Genomic DNA, 12,752 nt, shown 5'->3' on the forward strand with positions numbered 1-12,752 from the left:
ATATTTATTTAGCATAAGATGAGAACATGACAGAAGAGAAATAAACATATGCACATTGTCCAAATAATGATATGCAAAACATAATGTCCAATTCAGCTCTCCAAGCAATCGCATCTGGTGTTGCTTCGTGCAGTTCTTCCAGACATATTATGGGCAATCTTGCATAATATGTTTGCCTATCAGCACCACAATCACAACAAGAGGAATCTTTCTATATCCACTGATACATAATTCTGTTCAATTTTGTCCAAAAATTCCTTGTATTCCATTAAGTGTTGCTTAAACACTTTGAGCTCTATTTGGAAAAGAAGGATAAAATTCTAGCAATCAGTAGTTGTCATTTTTTAAATTTGTAGTGAAAATATAACAGTGATTTTTGAAATGCTGTACTATAACAAAATTACGCTCAAGGCGGCAAGATGCGCATATCATGCCACCTTGATTGCATCAGCGGAATCTTGCCCGGCCGCTCTATTTAAGGTGACCCACTCCCTTCTTAACCAGGGGAAAGTTGGGGAGCCCTTGCAGAGTAGTGCCGAGGACTTTAACACATTTTTCGCTGATAAAGTTGCTGGGATCCAGGCGGACCTCAACTCCGATTGGATAACAGAGTCGACTGACAATGAGTCAGTCAAGGTGACTGGGGCCCGTACTTGTCCATCTGTCTGGGAAGAGTTTGATCTGGTGACACCTGATGAAGTGGACAAGGCCATTGGAGCTGTGAGTTCCGCCACTTGTTTACTTGATCTGTGTCCATCCTGGCTGGTCTTGGTCAGCAGGGAGGTGACACGGAGCTGGATCCAGGAGATTGTCAACGCTTCTTTGGGGAGGGGGGTCCTTTCTAGCTCCGTACAAGGAGGCACTTGTGCGCCCCCTCCTCAAGAAGCCTTCCCTGGACCCAGCCGTACTCAATAACTATCGACCAGTCTCCAACCTTCCCTTTATGGGGAAGGTTGTTGAGAAGATGGTGGCACTCCAGCTCCAGCGGTCCTTGGAAGAAGGCAATTATCTAAGCCCTCAACAGTCGGGTTTCAGGCCCGGTTACAGCACGGAAACTGCTTTGGTCGCGTTGATGGATGATCTTTGGCGGGCAGAGGACAGGGATTTATCCTCTGTCCTGATGCTTCTTGACCTCTCAGCGGCTTTCGATACCATCGACCATGGTATCTTTCTGCGCCGGCTGGAGGGGTTGGGAGTGGGAGGCACTGTTCTTCAGTGGTCGGTCGCAGTTGGTGTTAGTGGGGGGTCTGAGGTCGACCTCTAGGTCTCTCCCTTGTGGGGTGCCTCAGGGGTCGGTCCTCTCCCCCCTGCTATTTAATATATATATGAAACCGCTGGGTGAGATCATCCAAGGGCATGCGGCGAGGTATCATCAGTACGCCGATGATACCCAGCTGTACATCTCCACCCCATGTTCAGTCAATGAAGCAGTGGAAGTGATGTGCCAGTGTCTGGAGGATGTTGGGGCCTGGATGGGTATCAACAGACTCAAACTCAACCCTGATAAGATGGAGTGGCTGTGGGTTTTGCCTCCCAAGGATAATTCTATCTGTCCATCCATCACCCTGGGGGAGGGGGAATTATTGAATTATTGGGGGTGTTTGCCTGGTGCACCAGTGGCGGCCCTACTTGGAATGGGAGTCACTGCTCACAGTCACTCATGCCCTCATCACCTCGAGGTTTGATTACTGTAATACTCTCTACATGGGGCTACCTTTGAAGATGTTCGGAAACTCCAGATCATGCAGAATGCAGCTGTGAGAGCAATCATGGGCTTCCCTAGGTATGCCCATGTTACACTAACACTCCGCAGTCTGCATTGGTTGCCGATCAGTTTCCGGTCACAATTCAAAGTGTTGGTTATGGCCTATAAAGCCCTTCATGGCACCGGACCAGAATATCTGCGAGACCGCCTTCTGCCGCACGAATCCCAGCGGCTGGTTAGGTCCCACAGAGTTGGCCTTCTCCGGGTCCCATCGACTAAACAATGTTGTCTTTTTCTAAAGTAAAATGGTATTTGTTAGATAGAGTAAATGGAAGAGGCAAACAGAAGTGGCTTCAAAACAACAGCTCTTTATTTGGCAACAATTTACAACCCAGCAAAGGCTCTGTCTGACAGCCAGCCCTTTTATAGGTAGCTGCCAGACACTGTAGCCAATCAGCAGTCAGTATTTTCCCTCCAGAAGGGAGGACCTGATTGAAGCCTATGTGCTTCAGTCTGAGAATGCAGCAGTATTGATGTGATTTCTCAAGGTTAAACATGTATCTATGAAGTGATTTTGTGGAATAGAGTATTAAACAAATTGAACAAAAACATCCTATTACATCCTTTGTGAAATATATTAATGAGAAAGTTTATCTCAATATTCTAAGAGAAAAATGTAAAGATTGTCACTTATTTTCCTATTTAATTTATAATTCTACGACCACTAGACAAAGCTTTGACCACTAGACAAAACTAGACAAAGTGTCATTTTTATTAAGGTTGTATGCTCTTGTCTAAGTAAAGTTAGTTTTTGGCACTACTATGAAGAGCATGGAAGTTCTTAAAACCTTAAAGAGACTGAAGTCTTTTTCTTAATGCAGTGATTCCCAACCTTTTTTTTTTGCCCATTCCCCACCTAAGCATATCTAAAATCCTGATGCCTCCCCCCGCCCCTGGTGACATAATTCTTACTATTCAAAAAGTAAACTCCTACTCATTTGGAGGAAGCCTAAAAGGCCATTAACTTGCTTTAAACAAGGTTCCAATTGTCCCTATTAAAAATCAAATTGCCCCCCCCCCCAATGGGGTGTAGGCCCCACGTTGGGAACCACTGGTTTAACGTTACTCTGAGTGGTGATGAATAACCAAATAATCTTGTTTCCTTCCAGGAAATGGAAAGAACAGTGGATATGTTTGAAACATTCCTGTGAACACATCTCTCCAAAGTGTGCGGGTTTGTCTTTTCATTGGCTGCTCACGGGAGAGCAGTCTTCTGAGCCATTCGCTTTCCACTTGCACCAAGTATATGCAGAGCCTTGGTCTTAACATGCTCACTCTTGGTCTCACGTTCTGTTATGAATTTGGTGCTATCGTCTCAGGTAACTGAAACCAGCCAGCCTACAAGAACCAAACAGAACTTCAAAATATTTGTATCTTGATATAAATAAAGAATATAATGCCACAACACAGAGATTTTTGGTGCTACAGAAACTGCTTTCATTTCTGCTGTCTACATGTGTTATCTTATGAGAAGTTTCAGGCAAAACGGAGCAGGCTGACAAAACACCCACAAACTGGATAGAGTAGATCTGATTATTTAAGTGGGCAATTTCCAAGATTTTTTTTTGTTTCTGCTTTTATTTTCTTTCTGTTTTATAATTCTCTGAGGTAAAAGACAGAAGCCTGTTTTTAAACTGGCAGTGAAGAATTGTGGTACAAAGGAATTGACTTTGGTATACAATAATATGAAGATGAGGCTCTTTAGAGCTGCCTTCAATGTGCCTTTTTAGTCAGTGGTGATGGTGGAGAAAGAGAGGAGGAGGAGGAGGAGGTGGTGGTGGTGGTGGTGGTGGTGGAGGAGGAGGAAGTAATTAAAAAGTTGAGATTGTAGCCAATGACAGAGTTAGTTATTTTTAAAAGCCTGTGTTCCCAAAGAACAATTTCAGGTTCCCGCACTGTCAAATGGCAGCCAGTATTATGTTTTAACATTTCTCTGTTGCTCTCCAGATAATCCAAATTATGAAAATAAATTTAATCTCATATTATCTCAAAATGATAAGATGTATTCATTTCTAAAACAACTTTATATTCCTAAAAAAAGTCACTGTGGACATTTAAGGTGGCTGTAGTTGTGTGTGGGGTTTTTTTGGGAGGGAAGGTGTTGCTCCATTTCATTTGTTCAAAGTCCTTAAAAACAGGTTTTTTTTCTAAACTTCAATTAGTGTGGAAGCGAAGGCTTGCTTGGGTGGTCATAGACAGACAGGAAAGGCAAGTAGGTCCTGCAGTCCTTCTTCTTCATATGAATAAGAACAAACTGATTCACCCCAATTCATTTGGGGACAGTATTAAACAGGAAATGACCAAGTAGCCTTAAATGGTTAGTTCTTGAGCCTCTGAAATATTGCCGTTCTCCAGAGCTCAGTGATAGTTGAATGTTTTCAGACACTTCCTGTTTTAGAAATTAAAGGAGGAGGACATTCCAGGCAGCCAACAATCTGCTTCACCCAGATCAACCTGTAAAGATCAGCATGGTCCCATGGCTTTTCTTGGTCTTAGTGTCATCTCTAAACTAAAATCCCTTTACAATATAAACTGTAGTTGAAGGAGTACAGCCCCCACCCCACCGCCCACCCCAAATATGCAATTCATTGTGTTTTGCTTCCAAGAAGCAAACGTGAAATCACCCAATGTTGGACTACTGCAAAGATGCTTAGCTACCTCAGCTTTTTTGTATTTCAGTTACCAACAGTGTTTACGGGAGGTTGTAATCTGCCCTGCTGCCGTTTACATGCTGAAGTTTAAGGTACTTATCACCCTGTGTGCCGGGCGCGGCTGAGAATCAGGCTCTGGCTTTTGGCTACATCAGTAGTTCCTTCCCATTTTTTTCTTTGCAAGTTGACCTTCGAGCCTGGTCCTTTTAGCTGAGCCTCCCCAGGCCAATCTCGCTCACTCGCTGGCTCTTGGGTTCCTGAAAAGCATTGAGGGATACTATTCTGAACGTTCTGAATGCTGTATTTTTAGGTGGGAAAGTGCGATTAAAATCAAAACATTTTAAATTAGTACTTCATTTTAGAAGCTTGATTGGGGGACTTTCTCATTTTTCTGTTAATATTTATTGCCATTATATCTGCTTAGGCCATTTCGCTGTCAGTCCATTAGCATTTTGTATTATGATGAGGATTGTTATAAAACTTTCAGAAATAAAATGTAGCAGATTTTTTGTAGCAAGTTTCTGGGTTAAACGATTTTTTGCAAGTCTCAGGTTCTTGCAGCATTTTTAAAGATATTGTAGTTCAATGATTCTTTAGTTCAAGTAGCAGCAGCGCTTGTGAGAGAAAAACCATACATTTTTAACAGGTTGTTAAATTTGTACAAGTTTAAATCCTTTAAAATAGTTGTCAAATAATTTTCAAAAGAGCATCTTAAATTCAAGTCTGGCATTAAAAATGCTTCCAGTTTATCAGTTGAGGAGGAAAATATTTGTAGTTTTAAATGTTGATAAAAAAGTGAGGAACTTCCTCTAATTGTTATAGATTTTTGAGAAGAATTAGCTTCTATAAATGTGTTAGTGGGCAACATGAATAAAATTATATATCCATCCTTCTGGCTCCAAAATCACACTAACCATGTATTGCTTTTCTTTATTAATAGCTTAGAAATTGTAGAGTTAAACCTGTTATTCTATTCATGTTGTCAGGTCGCCTCTCTTTGTATTTTTGTTTTTGTTTTGCCACAGAGAATTGGCAATAAATTCAATTCCTGTATCTTGTTATGAATCACCAATGAATTCCTGTGCAAGGCCACATCCTTGGCCAGGCGGAGGTTAAATTTCTGTTGGGATAATGATGAAACTGCTCTAAGATAACCATGGCTGTGGAGTTAATTGTGTTTGCAAGCTGTGATTAATTTATGTTTTGTGTTTTCAGTCTTATTATTTGAGTTTTCTCATATGCCAATGTATTTATTATAGGATAACTGGGTGATTGGTTTTGTTTTATTTTCATTTTGCTAACAATTTACATTCCCATGTTTTCTTTACGTTTTTTTTCCTTTTAGTTTTTGTTAAGTTGGAGATCATATTTGGATATGTGCAGCAACTCATAATTCCCTCCCTTTTATATAAATTCAACATTAAGCTTGAATTGGAGCTTGTACCTTTGTTTTTTCTGTATTGTACATTGGTTTATTTCAGAAGTGGGGGTGTCTTCTGGGTTATTCATGTGTGTCTGTTTTTTTGATAAAATAAGATTTACTTCATCAGCTATAATAAATCTTGGAATCTATAAGTTGTATTCAGAGAATTGTGTTACGCTTTTTTTGCATCTTGACTTTATTTGCATTAGTTAAGTAAATTATTTAATTTTTTAAAATTCTGGATATTTTGAACATATTACTGTAATTTGTAATATAACTGCTGTGAAATACTTGAATAAAGAGGACAAGTAAAACTCACGAATCTCTTGATCATTTTGATAATGGTTATGTTTTAATTTTAGCTGTTCATTGATTGGTAATTTCATTCAAGTTGGCTTTTGCTGTGGCAAAAGAAAACCCATAGATCCAGCTATAAGGTCTATGGTTCATAAAAGTGGATTTAGATATGTATCATTCTTTCTTATTCCCTTCCCAAACTAGCTTGGGAAAAAGTAAAAATATCTCCTACTGAGGCACATATCTTCAGAGCACCCCTTAGTTTGTGTAATTAAAATTGCTCTGGTTTTATATTCTGAAAGGTATAATATTCACACACAGATTTCATTCATTCATTCATTCATTCATTCATTCATTCATTCATTCATTCATTCATTCATTCATTCATAAAATATATTTGCTGCCCATCTTGTATCCAACAACTCTGGGTGCCTTACAAGATAAAAACATCAAAAAAAGTTAAAGTCATCCATTATAAAAAACAGCAAATAAAAACATATGATTAAAAACCAAGGAGACAAGATGGCAAAGAAGGAAGTTGGACATGGGGAGGGAGGCAGGTGGCGTTGAACTATAATTAGTCACCACTTTGGGTTTTGAAGCTCTTTCAAAACATCAGGAGGGTAGCAGCCAATTTCACCAGAGGGTTAAGAGTTTCCAGTGGGCAGGAACCATGACAGAAAAGGTTCTTCTGAATCCTTCCAGTCAAAATTCTTTGGCTGACAGGATCCACAATTTGCCTCCACTGCCAAGGCAAACGGGGCGGACCGGTCACAATTCAAAGTGTTGGTTATGACCTATAAAGCTCTTCATGGCATCGGACAAGAATATCTCCGAGACCGCCTTCTGCTGCACGAATCCCTGCGACCGATTAGGTCCCACAGAGTGGGTCTTCTCCGGGTCCCGTCAACTAAACAATGTCGTTTGGCGGGCCTCAGGGGAAGAGCCTTCTCTGTGGCGGCCCCGACTCTCTGGAACCAGCTCCCCCCAGAGATTAGAACTGTCCCCACCCTTCTTGCCTTTCGTAAACTCCTCAAAACCCACCTTTGTCGTCAGGCATGGGGGAACTGAAATATCTCCCCTGGGCCTATACAATTTATGTATGGTATGTTTGTACGTATGTCTGCTTAATAATGGGGTTTTAAAAATATTTTAAATTGTAAATTATTAGATTTGTTATGAACTGTTTTATTGTGTTGTGAGCCGCCCCGAGTCTACGGAGAGGGGCGGCATACAAATCTAATAAATAATAAAATAATAATAATCCAGATGAGAGAGTTCCTCAAGTAGACTGGACTCATGCCATGTAGATGATGACAAACACCTTGAACTGCACCTGGAAGCAGACCCAGTGCAGTTCATGAAGCAGTGATGTAACACGAGCCTCTTCAGAGGCCCCAAGAACTGCCTGCACCATTGCCTTCTGTGCCAGCTGTAGCTTCCGAATCCTCTTCACTTCTTAAAGCAGCAGAAAGCAGCGTCCCTTAAGTGTTCAGGCAGCCCTGTTCTGTGCTGCTACCTCTTCTGGGGGCATTTTGAGCCACTGGACTCTGGTGAACCTAACATTTGGACTCGCCATATGCTGAATTAGCTGCTTGCAAGTAGAGAAGGATCCTTTTAGGAGCATTAAATTCTTGGATGAGAAGCAAAACATCTTCAAAGAAAAACCAGAAATTCCAGTTGCCACTTGAAGAAAGCACCTTTGGGACAACCATGACCTGGATGAGTGAGAATTTCCATAGACATCTTGCTATAAATTATTTAGTTATGCAAATGCAATAGCGTAAGCTATTGTTTCTGGTAAGGAGCTGAATCGGTAAGCTATCAAGTTGCAGAGCTAAATTTGGTCAATATAGGAGCCTGTTACTGCTCTAGGGCGGGGCTGTCAAACTTGCGGCCCGCAAGCCAGATGCATCACACACTGGCCACGCCTACACCCCATTTAGCAAAGAGAATAAAAGTCTCAATATGTCACATGCTGTCACCGGGACACCGCAAGTTTGATAACCCTGCTCTAGGCTAGGGCATCCGTCCTTCCTCAAAGCAGTGATAGGTCTTTAGCTTGATTCTGGTTAAGAAAATAGGTAAACAGTTTTTTTGTGGCAAACCCTGTCCCACTTTCTACATTGAATGGCCCTTTTGTAGCTGCCAGCAACCAAGAAAGTGGGAATTTTTGCTTTGTCAGCTGCTAACAGCCACCATTTTCCTTTTCTTTCACAAAAGGTATGACAGCTCTAATATATTTTCATCTTGTAAACTGGCTCAGAGTAACCTTATTTGTTGCTAATATTGGAAAAGGGGACTATGAAAAAAGTTTGTCCCAATGGTTTCGTTCAAAGAAGAGCGCATGTTCAACACGTCTGAATAAAGTTCATTCCACCCAGGCATCAAAAATGAAGAACACAATCCCTTAGATAATTATTTAACCTTTACTATAAAATATTTTGTCCAATCTGTCCAGGTTGCAATGATGTTTCCCTGGTTGATATCAATCAATTCTTTAAGGCAGCAAGGGGTAGGGGGGAACTATTGCCCTTTCATGAATAGAATAGAATAGAAGTTTTATGACATGGAATTTTTATGACATGTGGAATTCAACTCCACAGAATTCCTGAGCCAGCCATGAGTTCAATTTTGGGAGTTGGAGTTCACATGTCATGAGGGGACCATAGTTCCCCACCTCTGATACACAAATATACATATTTCATATAAAATGTATGCCATATGTTTATTGTTCTGCCTGGCCTCAAGCCACCCAAGAACAAGAATATTTTTATTTTTCTTGGGTGGCTTGAGGCCAGGCAGAACAGTTTATGAATGTCTGTTTTAAGTGGGGGGAATAATCACTTGCTTCAACTTGAGCTCCCACCAATGACAATGACATCATGTTTCAAAGTACTGAATTATTTATTTATTTATTTATTTACATTTATATGCCGCCCATCTCCTCATGGACTCAGGGCGGCAACAACAATGAAAAATGCAATACAATACAATTTTAAAAAATACAAAAGTTAAAACCCCATGATAAAAAACATTCATCCATCAATCATTCAACAGTTAGGCCAGAGCAAGATGTTAGTGCTCAACAGCTCTCCCAGGCCTGCCAGCAAAGCCGAGTTTTTAGGGCCTTTCAGAAGGCCAGGAGTGTGGGGGTGGTACAAATCTCCAGGGGAAGCTGTTTCTAGAGTACTGGAGCCACCACAGAGAAGGCCCTCTCCCGTGGTCCTCCCAGACGGCATTGTTTGGCTGACAGAACCCGGAGGAGGCTGTCTCTGTGGGATTTGATCGGTCATTGGGATATGTGAGGCAGAAGACAGTTCCATAAGTAATCTGGTCCTAAACCATGTAAGGCTTTATAGGTAATAACTGTTGTGTTTGGGCCTGGGCCAGCCGTTGCTCCCACAGATGGGAGAGACACGGCACAAAGTGAATGTGAAAGCCTGGCTGACAGCCAGGAAGATGTGGCGGACAGCCAGGAAGATGTGGCGGACAGCCAGGAAAATGTGGCAGACAGCCAGGAGGATTCAGCAGACAGCCCAGGGGATTTGGCCTGCAGTCCCTCGGACAGTTTGTCCTCGCTCAGTTCATCTGCAGAGCAATATATTGATTTACGTAACCGAAGAGCTTTGCAAAGAAGGGATCGCTTTAAGAAGTATTATAAGTCATGATAGGAGCACCTGGGCTGGGTGTGGTTCCCTTAATGAGGGCTAAAGGGATAAAAAGGGAACGGGCCAAGGCAAACTGTGGCTGTTTGTGTTGTTTTGTGGTTCCTGCTTCGAAATTTCTGTGCCGTTGGATTTTTCAATCCAGCTTTGTCAGACAAGTGGGAGGTGAAAACTCTGGGACTTGCTGGTCGCTTCCAAAGATTCAAAAGGACTCCTGAAACGTCTTTGTTCATTCCAGGTTGTCTTTGTTTGTTTTTCCCTGTGTTTTTTTGGTATGCAGCTGAAGTAAGCCTTGCATTGTTTTTCGGACATTAAGAACTGTATTTTGAGTCAGCTATTTTTGTTTATCTAATACAAGTTTGCTGCTTAGCAAAGCACATGTGTGTTTGATTTCTTTTCATTGGACTATTACACATTGCTGAGCCCGTCAGGCAGAACAATAACCAACACCTTGAATTGTGCTCAGAGATTGACTGGAAGCCAGTGCAGTTTGCAGAATGTTGGAGTTACATGGGTGTATCTAGGAACACCCATGACAGCTGGCACAGTTGCGTTCTGGACTAACTGAAGTCTCTGAATGCTCTCCAAGGGTAGCCCCATGTAGAGTGCATTTCAGTAATCGATCCTGGAGGTTATGAGGGTCTGGGTGGCTGAGTAAAGACTCTCTGTCCAGATAGGGCTGTAACCTGCACACGAGATGGACCTGTGCAAAAGCCCCCCTAGCCGCAGCCAAGAGATATTGCTCTAGCCTTAGCTGTGGATCTAGGAGGACTTTCAAGTTGCTGACCCACCATAATTTGCCACAATCCCGCTGCAACCACTCCCTAATGACTGTTGGTACCCAAAGGCAGCACCAGCCAGGACTGAAGAGCAACAACCAAGTGCATGTCAGGAGTTGAATTGACTGAGGGCTCTGAGCAGTCATCTGCAAGGGATTTGGCTGAGGCTGAAGATGGGGAAAGCATGCTGTTAACTTCCATCCTTTGGAACCCGGACACATGCAGCTGCAGCCCGTCAGTGAGGAGGAGGAGGAATTGCTTTCTGCACCTGATCCAAGAACATCTAGGGCAGAAAAAGGGCAGTAGTAGAGAAGGTCAGGCAGACTACTCTTGAAGACAAAGCCTCACCCTTTTTGATGGGCTGCACTGGAAACCTGCTATTTAGCACATCTGACAGATGGAGGTGATGCTGGGAATGACGTGTTTGTTTCCTAGCTGCATGTTTTCTGGTTGTGAGTACTGTCTTCCTTTGGATTAACCCTGTGCCTTTACTTGCCCTACTTTTCTTGCTTCATGAACTCTCTTATGGATTTAAGTTTGCCTGGTGGATTTATTTTGATTGGGAAACTTTCCAGTGCCTTGTGGACTCATTGGCTTTGGCTGGACTTAATTGGCACAGTTCTTTTTTTCTTTTCTTTTCGTGAAGATAGTTATTTGGGAATATTAATAAACTCACTAAACCTTTTGTGTGTGTGTGTGTGTGTGAATGATCAGGGCAGCACAAAGGCCTTCATCCTTCGGTGACTAGACAATGACTAGAATGGTGATGATGAAAGAAAGGCAGAGAGAGTACCAATCATAATAGACATCTTTGGTGCAGTTCAAAACATCTGGAGAACCATTTGAACCTTATTAGCATTGATAAAATCTCCATCAGTCAATTACTTTACTTTCAACAACTTACATCCTGCAATGATATTTCTGGCTCTATCAAACATTGACATTTGCCTATCCCAGGTTTTTGGGAAGGACTCAACAGGTGAGTCTAGATCCATTCTCAACATCTGACTGACTGCAATGAACTAAATAGCAAACTTGTAAAGTAAAAAATGGAGGAGACACAAATCGATGATCTGAAATTCAGATAATTCCCAATTCACAGAAAGTTTTGTCTGGTCTTTGTTTAACTTTGGTGAATGTAATAAAGAAACAGTATTACCAAAGACCATATGGTGTTTTAAGGGTATTATTTGCCTTCCCACATCTCTCTTTGCTGATATCACAGTCTTAACCCGATATTTCTAGGGACTTTGGAAAGGAATTCAAAAGAACTACATAATTTTCGATCAGGCTAAGAAATTCTTAAATTTAAGGAAGGATCAAAAATGAAGCAGAAACTAAAGAAAAGTATAATAGTAGAAGATATTAGAAAAAGTTGCTGAGCAACAAAGTAGGGAAATTGTTGATTTGTTTTCTAATTCATTTCATGCACCAAGGCCAACATAATTCCAGACTTCAGCATTCTCCTATAATTAGTGCGACATCTTTTTTGGTATTTAGTCAACAAATGTTGCAAATCATCACAGAACTGGTCCATTTCCTCTTTGTCTGTAATTGGAACATAGACTTGATCACTGTAATATTCATTAGCTTGTGTTTGTAAATTGAGAGCCTTGTGTTGGTGTGTACAGAAGTACATAAATATAGACTTTGATACCTTTTGATACTCCACTTTTTATTTCAATTTACCCATCCACAGGGATCAGTGTTTCTCAATTATTTTCTGTTATGCCCCCCCCCCCCGAAGAAGTAAACATTTTGCGCCCCCCCCCCCAACTCTCTACCGGGACAATTGTTTGCAATATTCAGCACATTTTCACTGAAAAAACCTCAAGCGGCTTATCAGCGTAATTGGAGTGTAATGTGACGCCTTCATTTATTTGGCTTCATGCTGTCCGCTGCCATTTTTAGACACAGTAAACATAGCAGTCTTTTCTCATCTCCTACTGTAGTCACAGTGAAGCCAAACGCTATACAGTGGTCCCTCGATCATCGCGAGGGTTCCGTTCCAGGACCCCAAGCGATGATCGATTTTTCGCGAAGTAGCGGTGCGGAAGTAAAAACACCATCTGCGCATGCGCAGATGGTGTTTTTACTTCCACCGCAGCAGCGAGGAGCCGAAGATTGGGGTTTCCCCGCCGCCTCGCTGCTGCCGCTTGTCCGCGCGCG

The 12,752-nt window shown here is 41.8% G+C and overlaps 1 protein-coding gene across 2 annotated transcripts in view; it reads left to right on the plus strand.

Annotated features, from left to right (window-relative positions):
* The window catches only part of ATAD2B (ATPase family AAA domain containing 2B), a 96,133-nt gene extending 89,980 nt beyond the window's left edge, over positions 1-6,153 (plus strand). For both annotated transcript variants that reach the window (XM_070732797.1, XM_070732798.1), the window contains exon 28: positions 2,875-6,153. In XM_070732797.1, coding sequence (XP_070588898.1) covers positions 2,875-2,916 — 42 coding nt within the window. In that variant the 3' untranslated portion in view covers positions 2,917-6,153. The remainder of the gene's footprint in view (positions 1-2,874) is intronic.
* The last annotated feature ends 6,599 nt before the right edge of the window (positions 6,154-12,752 follow it).

The sequence above is a fragment of the Erythrolamprus reginae genome, chromosome 1 (assembly GCF_031021105.1).
Source record: "Erythrolamprus reginae isolate rEryReg1 chromosome 1, rEryReg1.hap1, whole genome shotgun sequence".
Lineage (NCBI taxonomy): Eukaryota > Metazoa > Chordata > Lepidosauria > Squamata > Dipsadidae > Erythrolamprus > Erythrolamprus reginae.